We start from the raw sequence: 14,803 nt of genomic DNA, 5'->3' as shown, positions 1-14,803 counted from the left end.
GGGGTAATGGTTAATTCAAAGTTTTCAATTCTCTGTTTTGATTAGAAAGATGCTTTTTTTTTGTGTGTGTGTGTGTGCAATTCTCCTGTTTAGAATTTAGAAATGATTGCTTTGCGATATGAATTGTGTTTTCTTATTACGATATAGTTCCGAGGAATTTCCGGTTGTTGGAGGAGCTTGAACGTGGTGAGAAAGGTATTGGAGATGGAACCGTGAGCTATGGCATGGATGATGGAGATGACATCTATATGCGTTCTTGGACTGGCACCATCATCGGTCCTCACAACGTAGTTATATCTTTTGCTTTTTATATGCTAGCATTCTCCTTCGTCTTCCTTTATGTTAACAAGTGTTTTAAGAAGCATTGATCTTAATGTACTAACAGATATCAATTTTATGCCCACCTTTGTGCAGACTGTTCATGAAGGTAGAATCTATCAGTTGAAGCTCTTTTGTGACAAAGATTACCCTGAGAAACCTCCAACTGTCCGGTTCCATTCACGTGTTAACATGGGTTGTGTCAACCACGAAACAGGAGTGGTACGCCTACACTCGCCACCTTCCTTCCCATGATCTGTCTCTTTCCTTTGTATGCACTGTAACTTTTAAATGCGTATATGTGTGTGTATAGGTGGAACCTAAGAAATTTGGGCTTCTTGCAAACTGGCAAAGAGAGTACACAATGGAGGATATACTGACACAGCTGAAGAAGGAGATGGCCACGTCGCATAACCGTAAGCTTGTTCAACCTCCAGAAGGTACTTGCTTCTAGTTGCTTCTGGGATCTTCTTCTGGTTTGCTGAAAAATCATTGCCCCGTCGAATACCACCGAAGTATGTATCTGGGGGTCATCCATTGTCGTTCTCAAGCTTTTTTCTTTTTCCTTTCTTAATTCATCAAGAAAAAGATGGTATGGTGATGATGATGATGTTGTTCGATTGATCATCTGAAGTTTTATCATTGTGTGCAAATATCAAAAACAGCTTCTTCCCCCACTCCCATATGTGTTCAATCTTCTGAATTTACTTTCGTCCCTTTATTCTAACATATTTTCTCAGCCGTTTTTTTTTTATTGAAATCTGTTAGGTTTTATCGGTTTGTGATGTAATGTACCAATGTTATTCTCAACAAGTAAAGATTTGAATCTTTATAATCCAAACCGATGGAAAAAGATGCCATGACCAGCTTTATGACCCTAATTTTTGTTTCTGTGATTCAATTCAACGAAAGCTATGGTGAAACTGAATGACATGACCTTTGATATAGTTTCGTCACGATCGAAATTAGCACACTTTTCCACTGATGATAATGCTTATAGATCGAATGATAAATTGTATATAAGTTCTTCATGCACTTCTTGATGTTCCATGTCATCGTTCTTGATTTAGCATGCATCCCTCAGTCAAACACTAAAAAATTCGACAGAGAAACAATCATATCTTCGACATGTGGACCTTTACATGTCTTATAAGGATATTTTAGCAATGTCATGTGTGTCTGATACAATCCTTGAGGTTTGTTTTATCGTGGTCATGGATTGAAAATTCACTACACTTTGTTTCTTTAGTTCTTTCCATGATCCGATATCCATTTTACGTAACGGACACTAGTTTCTTTCAATTGTTGTTGCCACTATGATTTTGGAATTCTTTGTTACTAAATGAACTCTTTGTTTTCTTAGAGAGAGAGAGATTTTGAGATCAAATAACTCCTTAAACTTCCTTGAATCATTTTTCTTTTGTTTTTTTTTTAACTCCGTTTTACCGCATTTCATAAAAGTTGAGCTACGACTTTAGGAGTGGTCTTCGAAAACCAAATAATTAAATATGTAAATGGGAAAATGTGGTTGAACCTTATTAAAACCTATATAACACATTTACACCTTGCTCAGAAGCTCAATTAATTATGTTTCATCATATTTCAAGCCCAAAAATTAACAACACTCAGGGCTGGAAAATCCAACCTGGATCTTATGGTGATAGATGTAAATGTAATCTATAATGTAATTAAAAAAAATCTCTATAATTTTTTCTTTAAAAACAAAAAACAGATAAAGAAAATAATATATATTCGAGAATGCTATTGTGAAAAATCGTTTAGGAGATATACGTAATACGCATAATCACATGCCGTAAGTGAAGCTGTCAACTGTCAAGTTTCAACTAATAGTTACGGTGACATTGTGAAATTAAGTTCCGGGGATCTGTTGTTACATCCATATTTTAAACATTTGTGCGTTGTCGACTAATGTTTTAAAGGAACATTAAAAAGAAAATAAATTGTGATAGTACAGTTATTATTATGTTCACCAAAATTAGATGGACCAAAGGGTACATAATTGTTATGGTTGATAAATAACTATGTACAGTAACAGTACGACCAAACTTATAAGTATAATTATGGATCAGCAATATTGTAACACGGTCAACAAAGTTTTCTAAACTTAATTTTTTCGAATAATACAAACATTTAAAAGAATAATTTATATATAATCCTGTACGTCGTAGTAATAATTAACCTTTTATTGTATAAAATCAAGATCTGTCTCGAACCATAATAATTTTTTATACTTGAGAATTGAGATTTGAGGTTCGAGTATGTATGTCTAGCAACATGAAAACTATGTATTTACTTATATGTCTACGTGAATCCGTAAATGAACTTAGAAGTTTACTATTCATAATATAAAGCCTTTTAACCAAATAGGAGTATAATAATAAGTTTTTTTTTTGGCTAATTTTTTTTAGATTTTATACGTTGTTTTGGATTTATGCATCTTCTTTCTCGTGCTTTGGATTTACGTACCCGAAAATCAGATATCCAAAAGAGACTCTTAAGTCTTTAACCCTTTGTTCACTTTTAATCGTACATTCCCTTAGGTTCAACAATAAATACGAAGTTTCACGATATCTATCACCCACCCCAAAACCCTTTTATACTCCCCCTAAGTAATTTCTCATATTGATTTCCAACCCAAGAAATTAGGAAAGATAACGAACAACAAAGAGGGAAAAAATAGAAAGAATGAAAATCCCATTTTTAAACAAGAGTTTTTCATCATCATGTTATTCAAGTTCAGATTCATCATCATGGGGATGGCCTTCTTGTCACCAAAATCCTAGAACACAATCATTCAGAGTCAATACCACCGCAATCAACCCTACTGACGACGTGGAAGAGGAGGAGAAGGAGAAGGAGGACGAGGAAGAAAAGGGGGATGAGGAAGAGGAGGAGAAGGAGCAGGAAAATGGAGAGGAGGAGGAAAAAGGGGAAGAGGAGGACGAGGAAGAGGAAGAGCCGCTTCCTGCAATCATCTCCTCCTCTTCCTCATCCTCCTCCATCGATGCCATTGAAGAGCTGCCGGAGACCGAGTCCATAGAGAATGTGATCAAAGGGATACAATTATCAAAAAGATTCATCTTTGAACATAAAGGAGAATCAAACTCTATTCTCGAAGAGATGAGGAACAAGGATTCATGCTCTTGCCCTTGGAATCCATCTACATTTTCTCTAATTTCAAGTGGTTCATGGTGGAGGTGGTTGCGGTACACTCGCTTCATCGCGGCTACATCCAAATGTATCGTGAAGACTACTGAATAGATTAATGATTATTCATGAGAGAAGAAGTAAACATATGCAGTTGACGTTTGTCCTCGGTTAGAAGAGTATACGAGTTACGTACGTCTAGAGGGATTGATGCGGACCCAATTAAGAGATCTCTGTCTGAGCATTTCATCTCTTATTTCATGTTATCAATTCGTATATTCGTGAGATAATTCGTTATTTGCTTCCCATGCGTGACTCATGCTGTCATGCTAATATATGATAGCTACGGTACATTTTTTAATTTAATCTATTTTGTTGTTGTTCATTTATCAAATAAAAACACAATTTTATTCACAAAGCATCACAATTGTTTTGTAGTAGATTAGTTCCAATGATTTCATCACTAATTGTAGTGAAAATATTGAGTTATACTATATAGTATGTGATGATGAGGTCCATATATATTCTTGAGCCTCGTAACATGCATGCATGCGTAGATGTGCGCATTATAAAAGGAAGGTAGGAAGCTATAGTTTGAATCCTTTCTTTGTAATCCTTAATATTACTTACAGTTTATTATATAGAGAGATGTGTTTTTGTTGGTGGATCATATACATGAAAGCATGACATCGACAAAGACCAAAGAAAAAAAAGGGTTGCAGTCTATAGAGTTTCAATTTGACTTAATAATTGTTATTTGCAAATACATTTTATCCAACTCCATTGAGATCCAAATACAAACGGACAAACCAATAGATTTTGTACGCCCTGGCCATCAATCCAATTCTCTTTTTGATACACGTGACCGGACATATAATTGTTAGTGTAATAGTATTATTTTTGGGAAAACTGCAAATGCTCGGTAGTTGAAAACCCTTGACAATTTTATCGACAATAAGACTCATCAAAATTTTCATGGTCGGTATAAAAATCTTTTAGCAATCAACGTTACTACACATGTCTCTTCTGCTGACAAATTATAACTAATATATATGCATGTAACTGCTTAAAACAGTGAATAAATATGAAAGTATATAAAAAGTAACTATATTTTTCTAAACTGCTTTATAAGATTCGAAGTACAATATGTTTGTGGGAAACAAGTCTACATGAGGAAATACGTAAAGATATAAGCATTTACACTTTTGTCTCTCTTTAACTCTCTTTTTGTATTGTTCACTTGTCTTTTCACCTTTCTTTTTGCTACTAAGGTTTCAACGATAGCTATATATTTTGTTACAATTAAAATCGCACCATAATCTGATATAATTTTGAAGCAAATTTTGTCTGTTTACTTTGTTTTCTTTCGTTATTTTTACTTTGAAACTTGATAAATTCCAACCAAATCTTTGTTCAAAAAAAAAAAAAAAACTATTTGGGTTGTACCCAGACCAAATTTTTGTAAGCAAAATATTGTTTCGACGTAGATCAATCTAAAATTATTCTTTTAGATTTGTTCGTATTCAAGCCGGACAGGTAAAGCTAGCCGATGGCCACGATGCTTTAACTTTTTAAGGTCCTAGCATATTAAAGTTATATCAGATTCGACAAATATATGTGAATGAATTATTACTATTAAAATTGGGAAATGTTTCAGTTGAAGCGACTACCACGGAACTTTATAATATTTGTCTAACATCGACGCCATGTCTTTTTGATAGTTGGTTGGTTCCTTCGACTGTTCGTTGAGTTTCCTATTTTTAAATGCGTTTATTGATTTTATTAGTTCGTGTTATGTGGGATATGTACACGTACACGTACATGCCTATCTATTGATATATGTTTTAAATTCGTTGTTCTCATTTTAGTTGTTTTTATTTTATTTTAATTGTTTAGACTTTAGATATTTCTACTCAATTTTGATCTAAAACATGACGTCGCACTAACACCCAAAAAATTTTGGTGTTATGGTCCCAACTTTTTGTAAAACCCAAATTTCATTGAGCACATTGAATTTTCAGAGTTTCTAGACTACCGAATAATTTTTTTCTGTTTGAATGTACATAAAGTAGGTGAAAATTTACAAACAGCCCAAGACGAGAGTTGGTTTCTATACTACCGAATCATGCTACTAAGGAACTAATGCAGTTTATATGTAAGAGATGATTGTTTTATAAAATATGTAAGAGATGATTGTATTATAAAAAATGAAGTTTCCCATTTTTANGGGGGGGGGGGGGGGGGGGGGGGGGGGTAGTTGATCAGTGGTGATTACTATGAATGAATATATTACTGAATAAGTGCAGCCTCATCGATATTGCAAGTTTGTACTCTATTTCAAGAAATGCTTACATAATTACAATATAATGATCATGCATGATGAATATTTTCGACAGGTACAGCTATGAAGTTTCAATCAATTATTTTGGCGATTGTGTTGGACTCATTTATTTTGGAGATCGTTTATGTCATGTTGTTGTATCTATCTATAGTTTAATAGTTGCCTGTCAATTTTTAATAGGAACATTTAATCAAACATTGACGTTGATTAACTCTTTTCTCACAACACTAGTTGAGTAGGTAGTTAGGAGAGATGGTAACAAGAGAGTTGTTAAAAAAGAATATATAATAATGAGAGAATTGCTACTTAGGGTATTTTCATGTTAACTAAGAGCAAGCCGATTTGTGATCTTTTGATCAGTGTCTTTTTAATTAAAAAAAAATTAAAAAGGTGAGGAGAGAGAGATCTTGGTTTGGCAGAAGACAAATGAAGACATCCACATATACTCTCTTGCCTAGTTATCACCATCTCATTGTTCACTTTAAAAACAAAAATAATTAATTAAATAGATAATAGTACTGTATTAAAATATTAATAAAATCTACATAGGATCTCAATTTTAAAAGGACATTTCCGTTCATCATCTTTTAGTGGGTGATACAAGGTCTCTGCCAAAACATTTAAAAATACTTTCAGACATATTTTTCATTAAATGTCATATTCTGATTGGTTGATTTTTTTAAAACAAATAAAATTTAAATTAAATAATCTTCTAATATTAAAATCTGATTTGAGAACCCAATTTGACATCATCACCGATAGTAATGGTCTAAGAGAGTTGTTAAAAAATATATAATAATGAGAGAAGAAAGAAAAACAAGAGAGAATTACTATTTAAGTTGCTTAGTCTAGAGATAAATAGACATGTGTCATTTTTTTAGTGGTTACTATTAATAAAAGATTAAATTTTTTTCTTTTTAAAGAAATTTTACACTGTTTCTTAAGTTACTTAGAGTAAGTATAACGGAGCAACGTTACAAGGTTTCTTTTAAAAAAAAGGTTTATTTTAATTATAGATATATTTATTATCTTTTATTAGTAGTATCCACTAAAAACATGACACTTGTCTATTTGGTACGAGTAACAGTTCTTCCCTAAGTAACTTCTAAAACGATTCTCTCCTTTTTCTTTTCTCTCTCGTTATTATATATATTTTGTTAAAGAACTCTTTTGATGACCATGTCCCACTGGAGATGACTTTAGTCAAAAAACATTTCTCATAACAAATAGACAGGTGTCATTTTATATATATATATTAAAAAAACTCTACAAAGTTGTTGCGGTTGGACTTGGTCTTATGTTCTATTTCTTAAATTTTAATTTTATTTACTTATGATGATATTTGTTTTTTTTTTCTTTTTAATTTGCTCACTATCAAATACATAAAAAAATAAAAGTTTCATAGATGTGTTAAATTTTAAATTATTTTTAGATAAAGTATACTTAAATTACTACAATATGCATGGACTTATCATGTATTTGATTTGCATTTTCAGTGAACGCAATTACGCAAAAATATCAATTCTATGAAGATTTACAGTTTACTTAAGTTTTAAAGTGAGTTAATATACTATTAGGAATAATTCATGTATTAATTAATATTCTTGAAATTCAAATATATATATATATATATATTGATTCTAGAGATTCAAATTATCAAAATTGTTAGAAAAACACACAGAAATTTTAACCGGGAAAATGTACTTACAAAAATTGAATGATCCCCAACCAAACAACAATAAATTTGGGTGCCAATAATTAAATACACTAACCAAAAAAAGAAAATCAAAATTTAATAAAATGAAAATAAATCTAATAAAGTTTTCTCTTTTGTAAAAAATGACCCCACATCCTTTGGTGCTGCTGCCTCTACTCTCTTTTTCAAAAAAGCCTTAAAATCTTCTTTCGCTCTCTCACCATTAATTCCCTATAATTTTGAATCCAACCCCCCAAAAAAAGAGAAAATTACATTCCTAATTTTCTTAAGAACCAAAAAAAAAAAAAAAGCAAAATGGTAAGGAAAATGAAACTCCCATTCCTAAACAAGAACGACACATCATCTTCTTCATTTTCTTCAAGTTCATCATCTTCTTCATCTTCATGGCCATGGCCTTCTTGTCATCAACAAAACCCTAAAACAACATCTTCAAGAGCTTCCGTAATCGTTAACAAACCTAAACATGTCGACGAATCCGAACCACCACCGAGAAGCTTCTCCTCCTCCTCCTCATACTCCTCCTTCTCCTCCACCAGCCACGTCATGGAAAATCAGCCGGAGATAGAGTCTATAGAGAATGTGATTAAAGGGCTAAAACCATCGAAAAGACTCATCTTCGAACAGAGAGGAGCATCGAACTCTATACTCGATGACGCTACCAAGAGAGAAGATCTTGAAGAAGAAGAGGAAGAAGGCTTCATGCTCTTGTCCTTGGAAACAAACGATCCTTACTCTGATTTCAAGAACTCAATGGAAAAGATGGTTGAAGCACACGCTCTTCATCATGACTGGAAAAGCCTCGAGAAACTTCTATTTTGGTTCTTGAAAGTGAACGCCAAGACCAGCCATAGATACATCTTCGCAGCCTTCGTCGATTTGGTGTTAAACTTTGCAGTTGTACCATCCAAAGATGTCGCCGGAGAACCTAGTTCCGACGTAGTCGTCGAGGATTCTCTTTCATCGTCGTGGCCGATCTCGTTGTACACGTCGGACTCTTCCTCCGATGAGACCTCGTCGACGTTCGTACGATTATTGCTGGAGACTTCGAGAGGCGAGAAGAGTAGGGGCGTTTGTTGTTTATCGTCGTTGTTTGACTTAGAAGAGAAGATTAATCCAAATGGTTAATGTATCTTTCTTAATAATTCCTTCATTTTGATAAATCTGTGGATTACTTCCTTTTTCTGATTTGATATTATGGAGTTAACCATGATTACACACGTGTACACTTTTTGTAGCACGTGCCATATACGATTTTTTTTTTTTTTTCTTTGATGCAGAAGATTAGTGCATGGTAAACTACAAATTTGATCAACAACCAAAATCATCAAAAATGGTGAAATTAAGATTGCATTACGAAGGCCTCACTACAACAAATTTGCTCATCGATAGCACCATTTGATAGCACTAGTTATGTAACTGTTGTTAAAGAATAGTTTCGGATTTTAGCAATTATATTTCAGCATTTTATTAGTGCTAAGCCTATTTATAGCATAAGCGGGAAGTGAAAGTCACTTTGGCGGTCCAAAATTTTTGTAACCGCTTTAACATTTAGCCAAAACTTTTATTCAACCGTTTTAACACCTAGAACAAATAAAATAAAAGATCTCAGATATTTTTTTGTCCTCATCCCTTCGGTTCTCTCTCTAAATCTCAAAACCTAGACACAATCGCCGTCGACGTCTTCGATTTCCTTCTATCTCTGTATCTTCTTCTTCGATTTCATTCTGTCTCTGTGTCGCCCGTGGTCTGTATCTTCTTCTTCGATTTCTCCAGTCGAGCTATATCTTCTCCTCTTCGATTTCTCAGACGAAGGTAACCTGAAATTAGACAACTAATTGTTTTTTTTTTCAATTTCATTCTTCATCAGTAACCTAATTTCACTTTAAATCTCCTTTTGTGAGGTGTCAAGCTCGTCCAACAACAAAGACAAACTTGAGAGATGAGAAATCTAAAACCTAAACAACAAATCTGTAAGTTTGTTCACATTTTAGTTAAACTTTCAGGTTAGTTTGATTTTGGTCGAATATGAAAATTGCATGTTTGTGTCCTCTTCATGTGCTTGATTTCTCAAATCTGTCGAAAGTAAATTTCACTTTTAATCTCGTTTGTGTCCTCTTCATGTGCTTGATTTCTCAAATCTGCTTTATTTAGATTTTTGTATTGATTTTTGTTAACTGTTTAAAAACTTATGCTTAGTTTTAGATTCAACTGTTTAAAAACTAAAATGTTGGACAAGGAATGGGTTCATCTTAGCAGGTATGTAATTGATTACATACTGTTAGGATTTCAACAAATGAATATAGACATTAAGGTATCTTCGTTTGTGTCGTTCTTCCTTCCAAATACAATGAAGACTTGATCCAGCATACGAAATAGGTGCCTGGAAATTTGTCCGGACGGTGGCTGCTGAGTTAGGAGATAGTGGCATGGTAATATGCCCATGCGTTGACTATAGAAATGTAGATCGTCATTCGTGTAGTGTTGTGGTTGCTCATCTAGTAACTAGAGGCATGGATGAGACTTACAAGTTGGGGAAAGATTGGTATCACCATGGTGAAGTGAACTCAGGGGCTGAATTCATTGAGAAATTAAATCGGTGGAATGATGAGATTTTTGGTTTATATCAAGCTGCTGAGTTTATGGATGAAGAGCCGTTAAGAAATTGTGAGACTGTTGAGGGGGAAGACAAGATAGATGATGAGTTCTACGCAAAGCTAACTGATGCAGAAACCCCTTTATATCCAAGCTGTTCTTCCCATAGCAAGCTATCAGCCATTGTGACATTGTTTAGGATGAAGACATAGAATGGCTGGTCCGACAAAAGCTTCAATGATCTCCTTGAGACGTTGTCAGAAATGTTACCGGATGGTAATGTACTTCACACATCACTAAATGATGTGAAGAAATTTTTGAAGTCTTTTGATATGGGTTATCAAAAGATTCATGCCTGCATAAATCTCCACTGTCTCAGTCTTAGATCCCAACTCCTATCATGCAAACAGTCTCATCTCATAATCAGATATCTGAAGCAACTCCTTTAGCCCCTGTCAAGAAAGCTAAAAATGTTATAGACTCACCTGTTCGGAGATCGCCGGTAATGTACTTCACTCCTTTAAGTGTTATTTATGTTATTGATGTTTAGTATTGTTGTTGTTGCTTATAATATGTTGTTATATTGTCAGCGTAAAAAGAAAGAGTCAGTTAGCAAGGAAAATCAGAAGTGCAAATTGTTGGATATTATCGGGGAGAATCGGGTTGTTGCTGAAGGACGTTGGTCTTCAAACAATCCAGACCAAGTTGTCCATTGTGCTCCATTGGGACCTAATGCAGTACGCGTTTGGGTAGATGTGGTGAAGGTTAATGATGCCGCTGTTTGGAGGCGTACTTCTGCTATCGAGTGTATGGAAGATGCAATTGGTACAACACTCGCATGGCCAGAGGACAAAGTGGTAATGGTTTGAAACTGAAGTACCTTTGTCTAGATTATGAGAACTTATGCTATTTAGACTTGTGTTGTTTAGCTTATGGGAACTTATGGTATTGAGACTTATGAAGTTTATTTTATANATATGTTGTTATATTGTCAGCGTAAAAAGAAAGAGTCAGTTAGCAAGGAAAATCAGAAGTGCAAATTGTTGGATATTATCGGGGAGAATCGGGTTGTTGCTGAAGGACGTTGGTCTTCAAACAATCCAGACCAAGTTGTCCATTGTGCTCCATTGGGACCTAATGCAGTACGCGTTTGGGTAGATGTGGTGAAGGTTAATGATGCCGCTGTTTGGAGGCGTACTTCTGCTATCGAGTGTATGGAAGATGCAATTGGTACAACACTCGCATGGCCAGAGGACAAAGTGGTAATGGTTTGAAACTGAAGTACCTTTGTCTAGATTATGAGAACTTATGCTATTTAGACTTGTGTTGTTTAGCTTATGGGAACTTATGGTATTGAGACTTATGAAGTTTATTTTATAGGAACTTATGATATTGAAACTTATGTACGTTGAGACTTATGTAATTTTTGGATTAAAGTGTATCTCTTGGATGTTTTATATTATATATATTTTCATATAAAACAGGTTCCACTTTTAAAATGTAACCATATAATAGCTCTAATATGAACATGTAATATAGCACAATGGATTTTAATTTTATCAAAAAAATACTAAATCATAGCATAAATATTAAGACATTATATTAAATATAACAGCAATAAAATATTGCAACAATATAAATTATAATAGCAGTGCAATAATGTTATTGAATAATTTTTAATAACATTTACGACGCTATATTTAAAACATTTATAACGCCGACATTACGCTATTATATATAACGATATAATAGTATGAATAAAAAACGCTATTATATGGGAAGTCTATTATAGCTTGGGCAAAAATAGCTTTTACAAAAACGATATGTATCACATATAATAGCATTTATCGAACGCTAAGAATGGACAAATTTGTTGTAGTGCCTTACTTGGTTTAATAGCGAATATGCTGAGTATCACCGCATTACTTAGCATATTCTTCAATGCTGCTTATAAATATATCTGGAAAAACTAGTCAACGTACTCTCCAGAACATTCTTTCCTCACTCAATCCAAGGGATCTGAAAGTATTATATACGTGGACAGAAGAAAAAAGGCCATTTGAAGGACGTTCGAAGTCTAGATCTTATTACGAGCAAAGTATGGGTTTCAACCCCAATACCGTAAAACTTGCCAACAGCCTTAGGGATCTGGACAAAAAAAAGAAAGCAACTGAAGGATAATTAAGAAAAACTGTAAGAATGATCCAACAAGCAAGTATGGATAAAGTTGTAGTTCATTCCAAACACGTGCCAATAAGTTAGAACTAAAAATGAAAACATAGAGGAATTAATCGATGACTGAAGTAGTTAAGGAGAAGAAGCAAGTCGAGTAAGCCAATAAATAAACATGCAAATTTTTTTAGGATTTCTTTGGTGGGTAGATGGAAAAAAACTAATGTAGATGAAAGAGGAAAATAAAACTAGAATACAATATCTAATGTACCAAACGTACGTAGCTATCTCCTCATAGCTTGAATCATTATCGTGGCTAATATTTGAAACAACTCATATCCAAATGGATGATAAAATATGGTCATCTGCTTATTAAATAAAGAATAAAGAAAAAATCCAAAGAAGAAATAAATCTGAAAAAAATCCAAAGAAAATCTAAATGTGGTTTAATCTATAAACCTAATAAATAAAATAATAAACTAATCTTAGGAAATCCCTAAGTCGTATGTAAATCCCTCCCAAAAAGTCGTATGGAAATCCCTATAATGCAAATACAAGAGGTTATCACTACAAGAAAGCACGTCGATTTCGGACGGAATTTCTGAAAGAAAAAATCCGTAGGAAATTTCCGACAGTTTTCCAAGAGGTTTCCGACATATTCCAAGGATATTATGAGGAAACGTCGACTCTCAAAAAATACTCGGAAATTTATTATTTCGTCGGTAATATCTTGGAAATTTCTGACGAAAACCCGGTCGTTGGAAACTCGTCGGAAAATTGTCAAAACTTCCGACGACTTTCAAGAGGGACAGAAGACCGTTGGTAAATTCTAATAGATTTCCAACGGATTACGGAGACCTATGCCATCATATCCGTTGTGATTATATTTATTACGATTATATATAATTTCGTATGTATTTGTATATTTATATATTAAATACATATAAATATATATATTAGTCTCGATATTATAGACGGAAACCCAAAGAATATAATATGGTCTCGCAAATCCGTCGGACATTTCGTCGGAAATCTGTAAGAAATTTCAGAGGGCTGTCCCAGGGAAGACGAATATGGTCATATTAAGGAAAAAATCTCATTTCCAAGGAAAACCCTCAGAAACTTCCGACGTCCTCTGAAATTCGTCGGTAATTTCTGACGGTTTTCCTAGGGATTTTATTTATACAAAGAATTTTGTAATTTTGATACATCTAATGTGTTGTCTAATACTATAATAAGCCATATTTGACAATTAATTAGATTATGAAACATTGTACCACAAAAAAAATACAACACTTGAAAGATTACATTATTTACACTTAATTGTTTATAAGATGATATTAGTAATATAGTTGAAACTTAATGGAAATTTATTTGATTTATAAAAACTATGTGATTTTTTTATCTATTATGATCCTAATTGTAACTGTGTTGACAATATGTCTTAGGCAAGTTTTAAACAACTATTAAGATCAATTAATTTTAATAAAACAGTTATAAAAAATAAAATCCATCTAAACGTTCTCGGAAATTTCCGACGGTTTACCAAGGGGTACAATATTTTCGACGGATTTCCAAGGGATTTGGACTGTTTCGATGAATTTCCGAATTTTGTGTTTTTTGGGTTAAATAAATGGTTGACTAGCCAATAAATATACATGCAATTACTATGCGACGGATTTCCGAGGGGATCCAAAATATTTCAGACGGATTTCCGAGGGTATTTAATTTCTGACGGTTTTGCGATGCGAAACTTTTATGCCTGCCAATTATTCCATTCACGCGGCAAAACCCTAATTATTTCTTAGAAATTTCCGACGGTTATATCCCTCTGAAAGATTTATTTATACACATACGGCCTCACAATTTTTTCCCAGCCGAACGGTGCTGTTAAAACCGTTCGTTTCTCCTCCACCGGTGGTCTTCTTCCTCCCTGTCGATCGTTGCCTTGCCGCCAGTCTTTCCTCCGTCGCTGGTGGTGTTCTCCGGTCTTCTCCTCCACTCTGATTTTCGGGCTTCTCTTCCACTCCTTCGTCGGTCTTCTCCTCCACTCCGGCATCGGTCTTCTCCTCCACATAATCATGTAAGTTTCTTATTTTATTATGATTTTGATACATGATTCTTAGTTTTGTTTGTTAATATTTTGTTAGAATTAGATTTTTGAATATATTTAATTAGATCCTAATTGGATTTGTTATTAAATTAGGATTTTGATTTGGATTTCTATTAGAATTAGGAAGAATTTAATTTAGAATTTGGTTTTTATAATTAGAATTTGGTTTTTAGAATTAAAATTATGAAGAATTTACTTTATAATTAGGTTTTAAAAAATATTTTATTTACTTGTTAATTACTAATTTATAATTAATTTTAGAAAGAGTTATAGAAAGAATTTACTTTAGAATTAATTTGTTGATTATTTATTTAAATTGTGTAGGTTTTTCTTATAATTTTTATATTAGTTTAAATATTTTGATTGGATTTAGTTTTAAAGT

General features: G+C 33.4%; 4 protein-coding genes across 5 annotated transcripts in view; all 4 read left to right on the top strand.

Annotated features, from left to right (window-relative positions):
* Positions 1 to 1,057, top strand: part of LOC104791511 (ubiquitin-conjugating enzyme E2 variant 1D) — a 1,671-nt gene extending 614 nt beyond the window's left edge. Inside the window, exons 2-4 of one of the 2 annotated variants that reach the window (XM_010517419.2) lie at positions 148 to 290; positions 415 to 540; positions 632 to 1,057. In XM_010517419.2, coding sequence (XP_010515721.1) covers positions 148 to 290; positions 415 to 540; positions 632 to 772 — 410 coding nt within the window. In that variant the 3' untranslated portion in view covers positions 773 to 1,057. The remainder of the gene's footprint in view (positions 1 to 147; positions 291 to 414; positions 541 to 631) is intronic. The other variant, XM_010517420.2, reaches the window with a different exon arrangement.
* Positions 2,937 to 3,821, top strand: LOC104791508 (transcription repressor OFP15-like). Its single transcript, XM_010517417.2, has one exon. The coding sequence runs from the start codon at positions 3,025 to 3,027 to the stop codon at positions 3,598 to 3,600; it is 576 nt and encodes a 191-aa protein (XP_010515719.1). The 5' UTR covers positions 2,937 to 3,024; the 3' UTR covers positions 3,601 to 3,821.
* LOC104791509 (transcription repressor OFP18-like) lies at positions 7,659 to 8,704 on the top strand. Its single transcript, XM_010517418.2, has one exon. The coding sequence runs from the start codon at positions 7,839 to 7,841 to the stop codon at positions 8,667 to 8,669; it is 831 nt and encodes a 276-aa protein (XP_010515720.1). The 5' UTR covers positions 7,659 to 7,838; the 3' UTR covers positions 8,670 to 8,704.
* On the top strand, positions 10,159 to 11,098 carry LOC109125292. Its single transcript, XM_019226936.1, has 2 exons — positions 10,159 to 10,638; positions 10,727 to 11,098. Exons 1-2 carry the CDS (start codon positions 10,537 to 10,539, stop codon positions 11,003 to 11,005), a joined length of 381 nt encoding a protein of 126 aa, XP_019082481.1. The 5' UTR covers positions 10,159 to 10,536; the 3' UTR covers positions 11,006 to 11,098.

The sequence above is a fragment of the Camelina sativa genome, chromosome 6 (assembly GCF_000633955.1).
Source record: "Camelina sativa cultivar DH55 chromosome 6, Cs, whole genome shotgun sequence".
In the NCBI taxonomy this organism is placed as follows: domain Eukaryota; kingdom Viridiplantae; phylum Streptophyta; class Magnoliopsida; order Brassicales; family Brassicaceae; genus Camelina; species Camelina sativa.
Note: the sequence above shows the minus strand (reverse complement) of the source record. Positions and strands in the feature narration are given on the sequence as shown.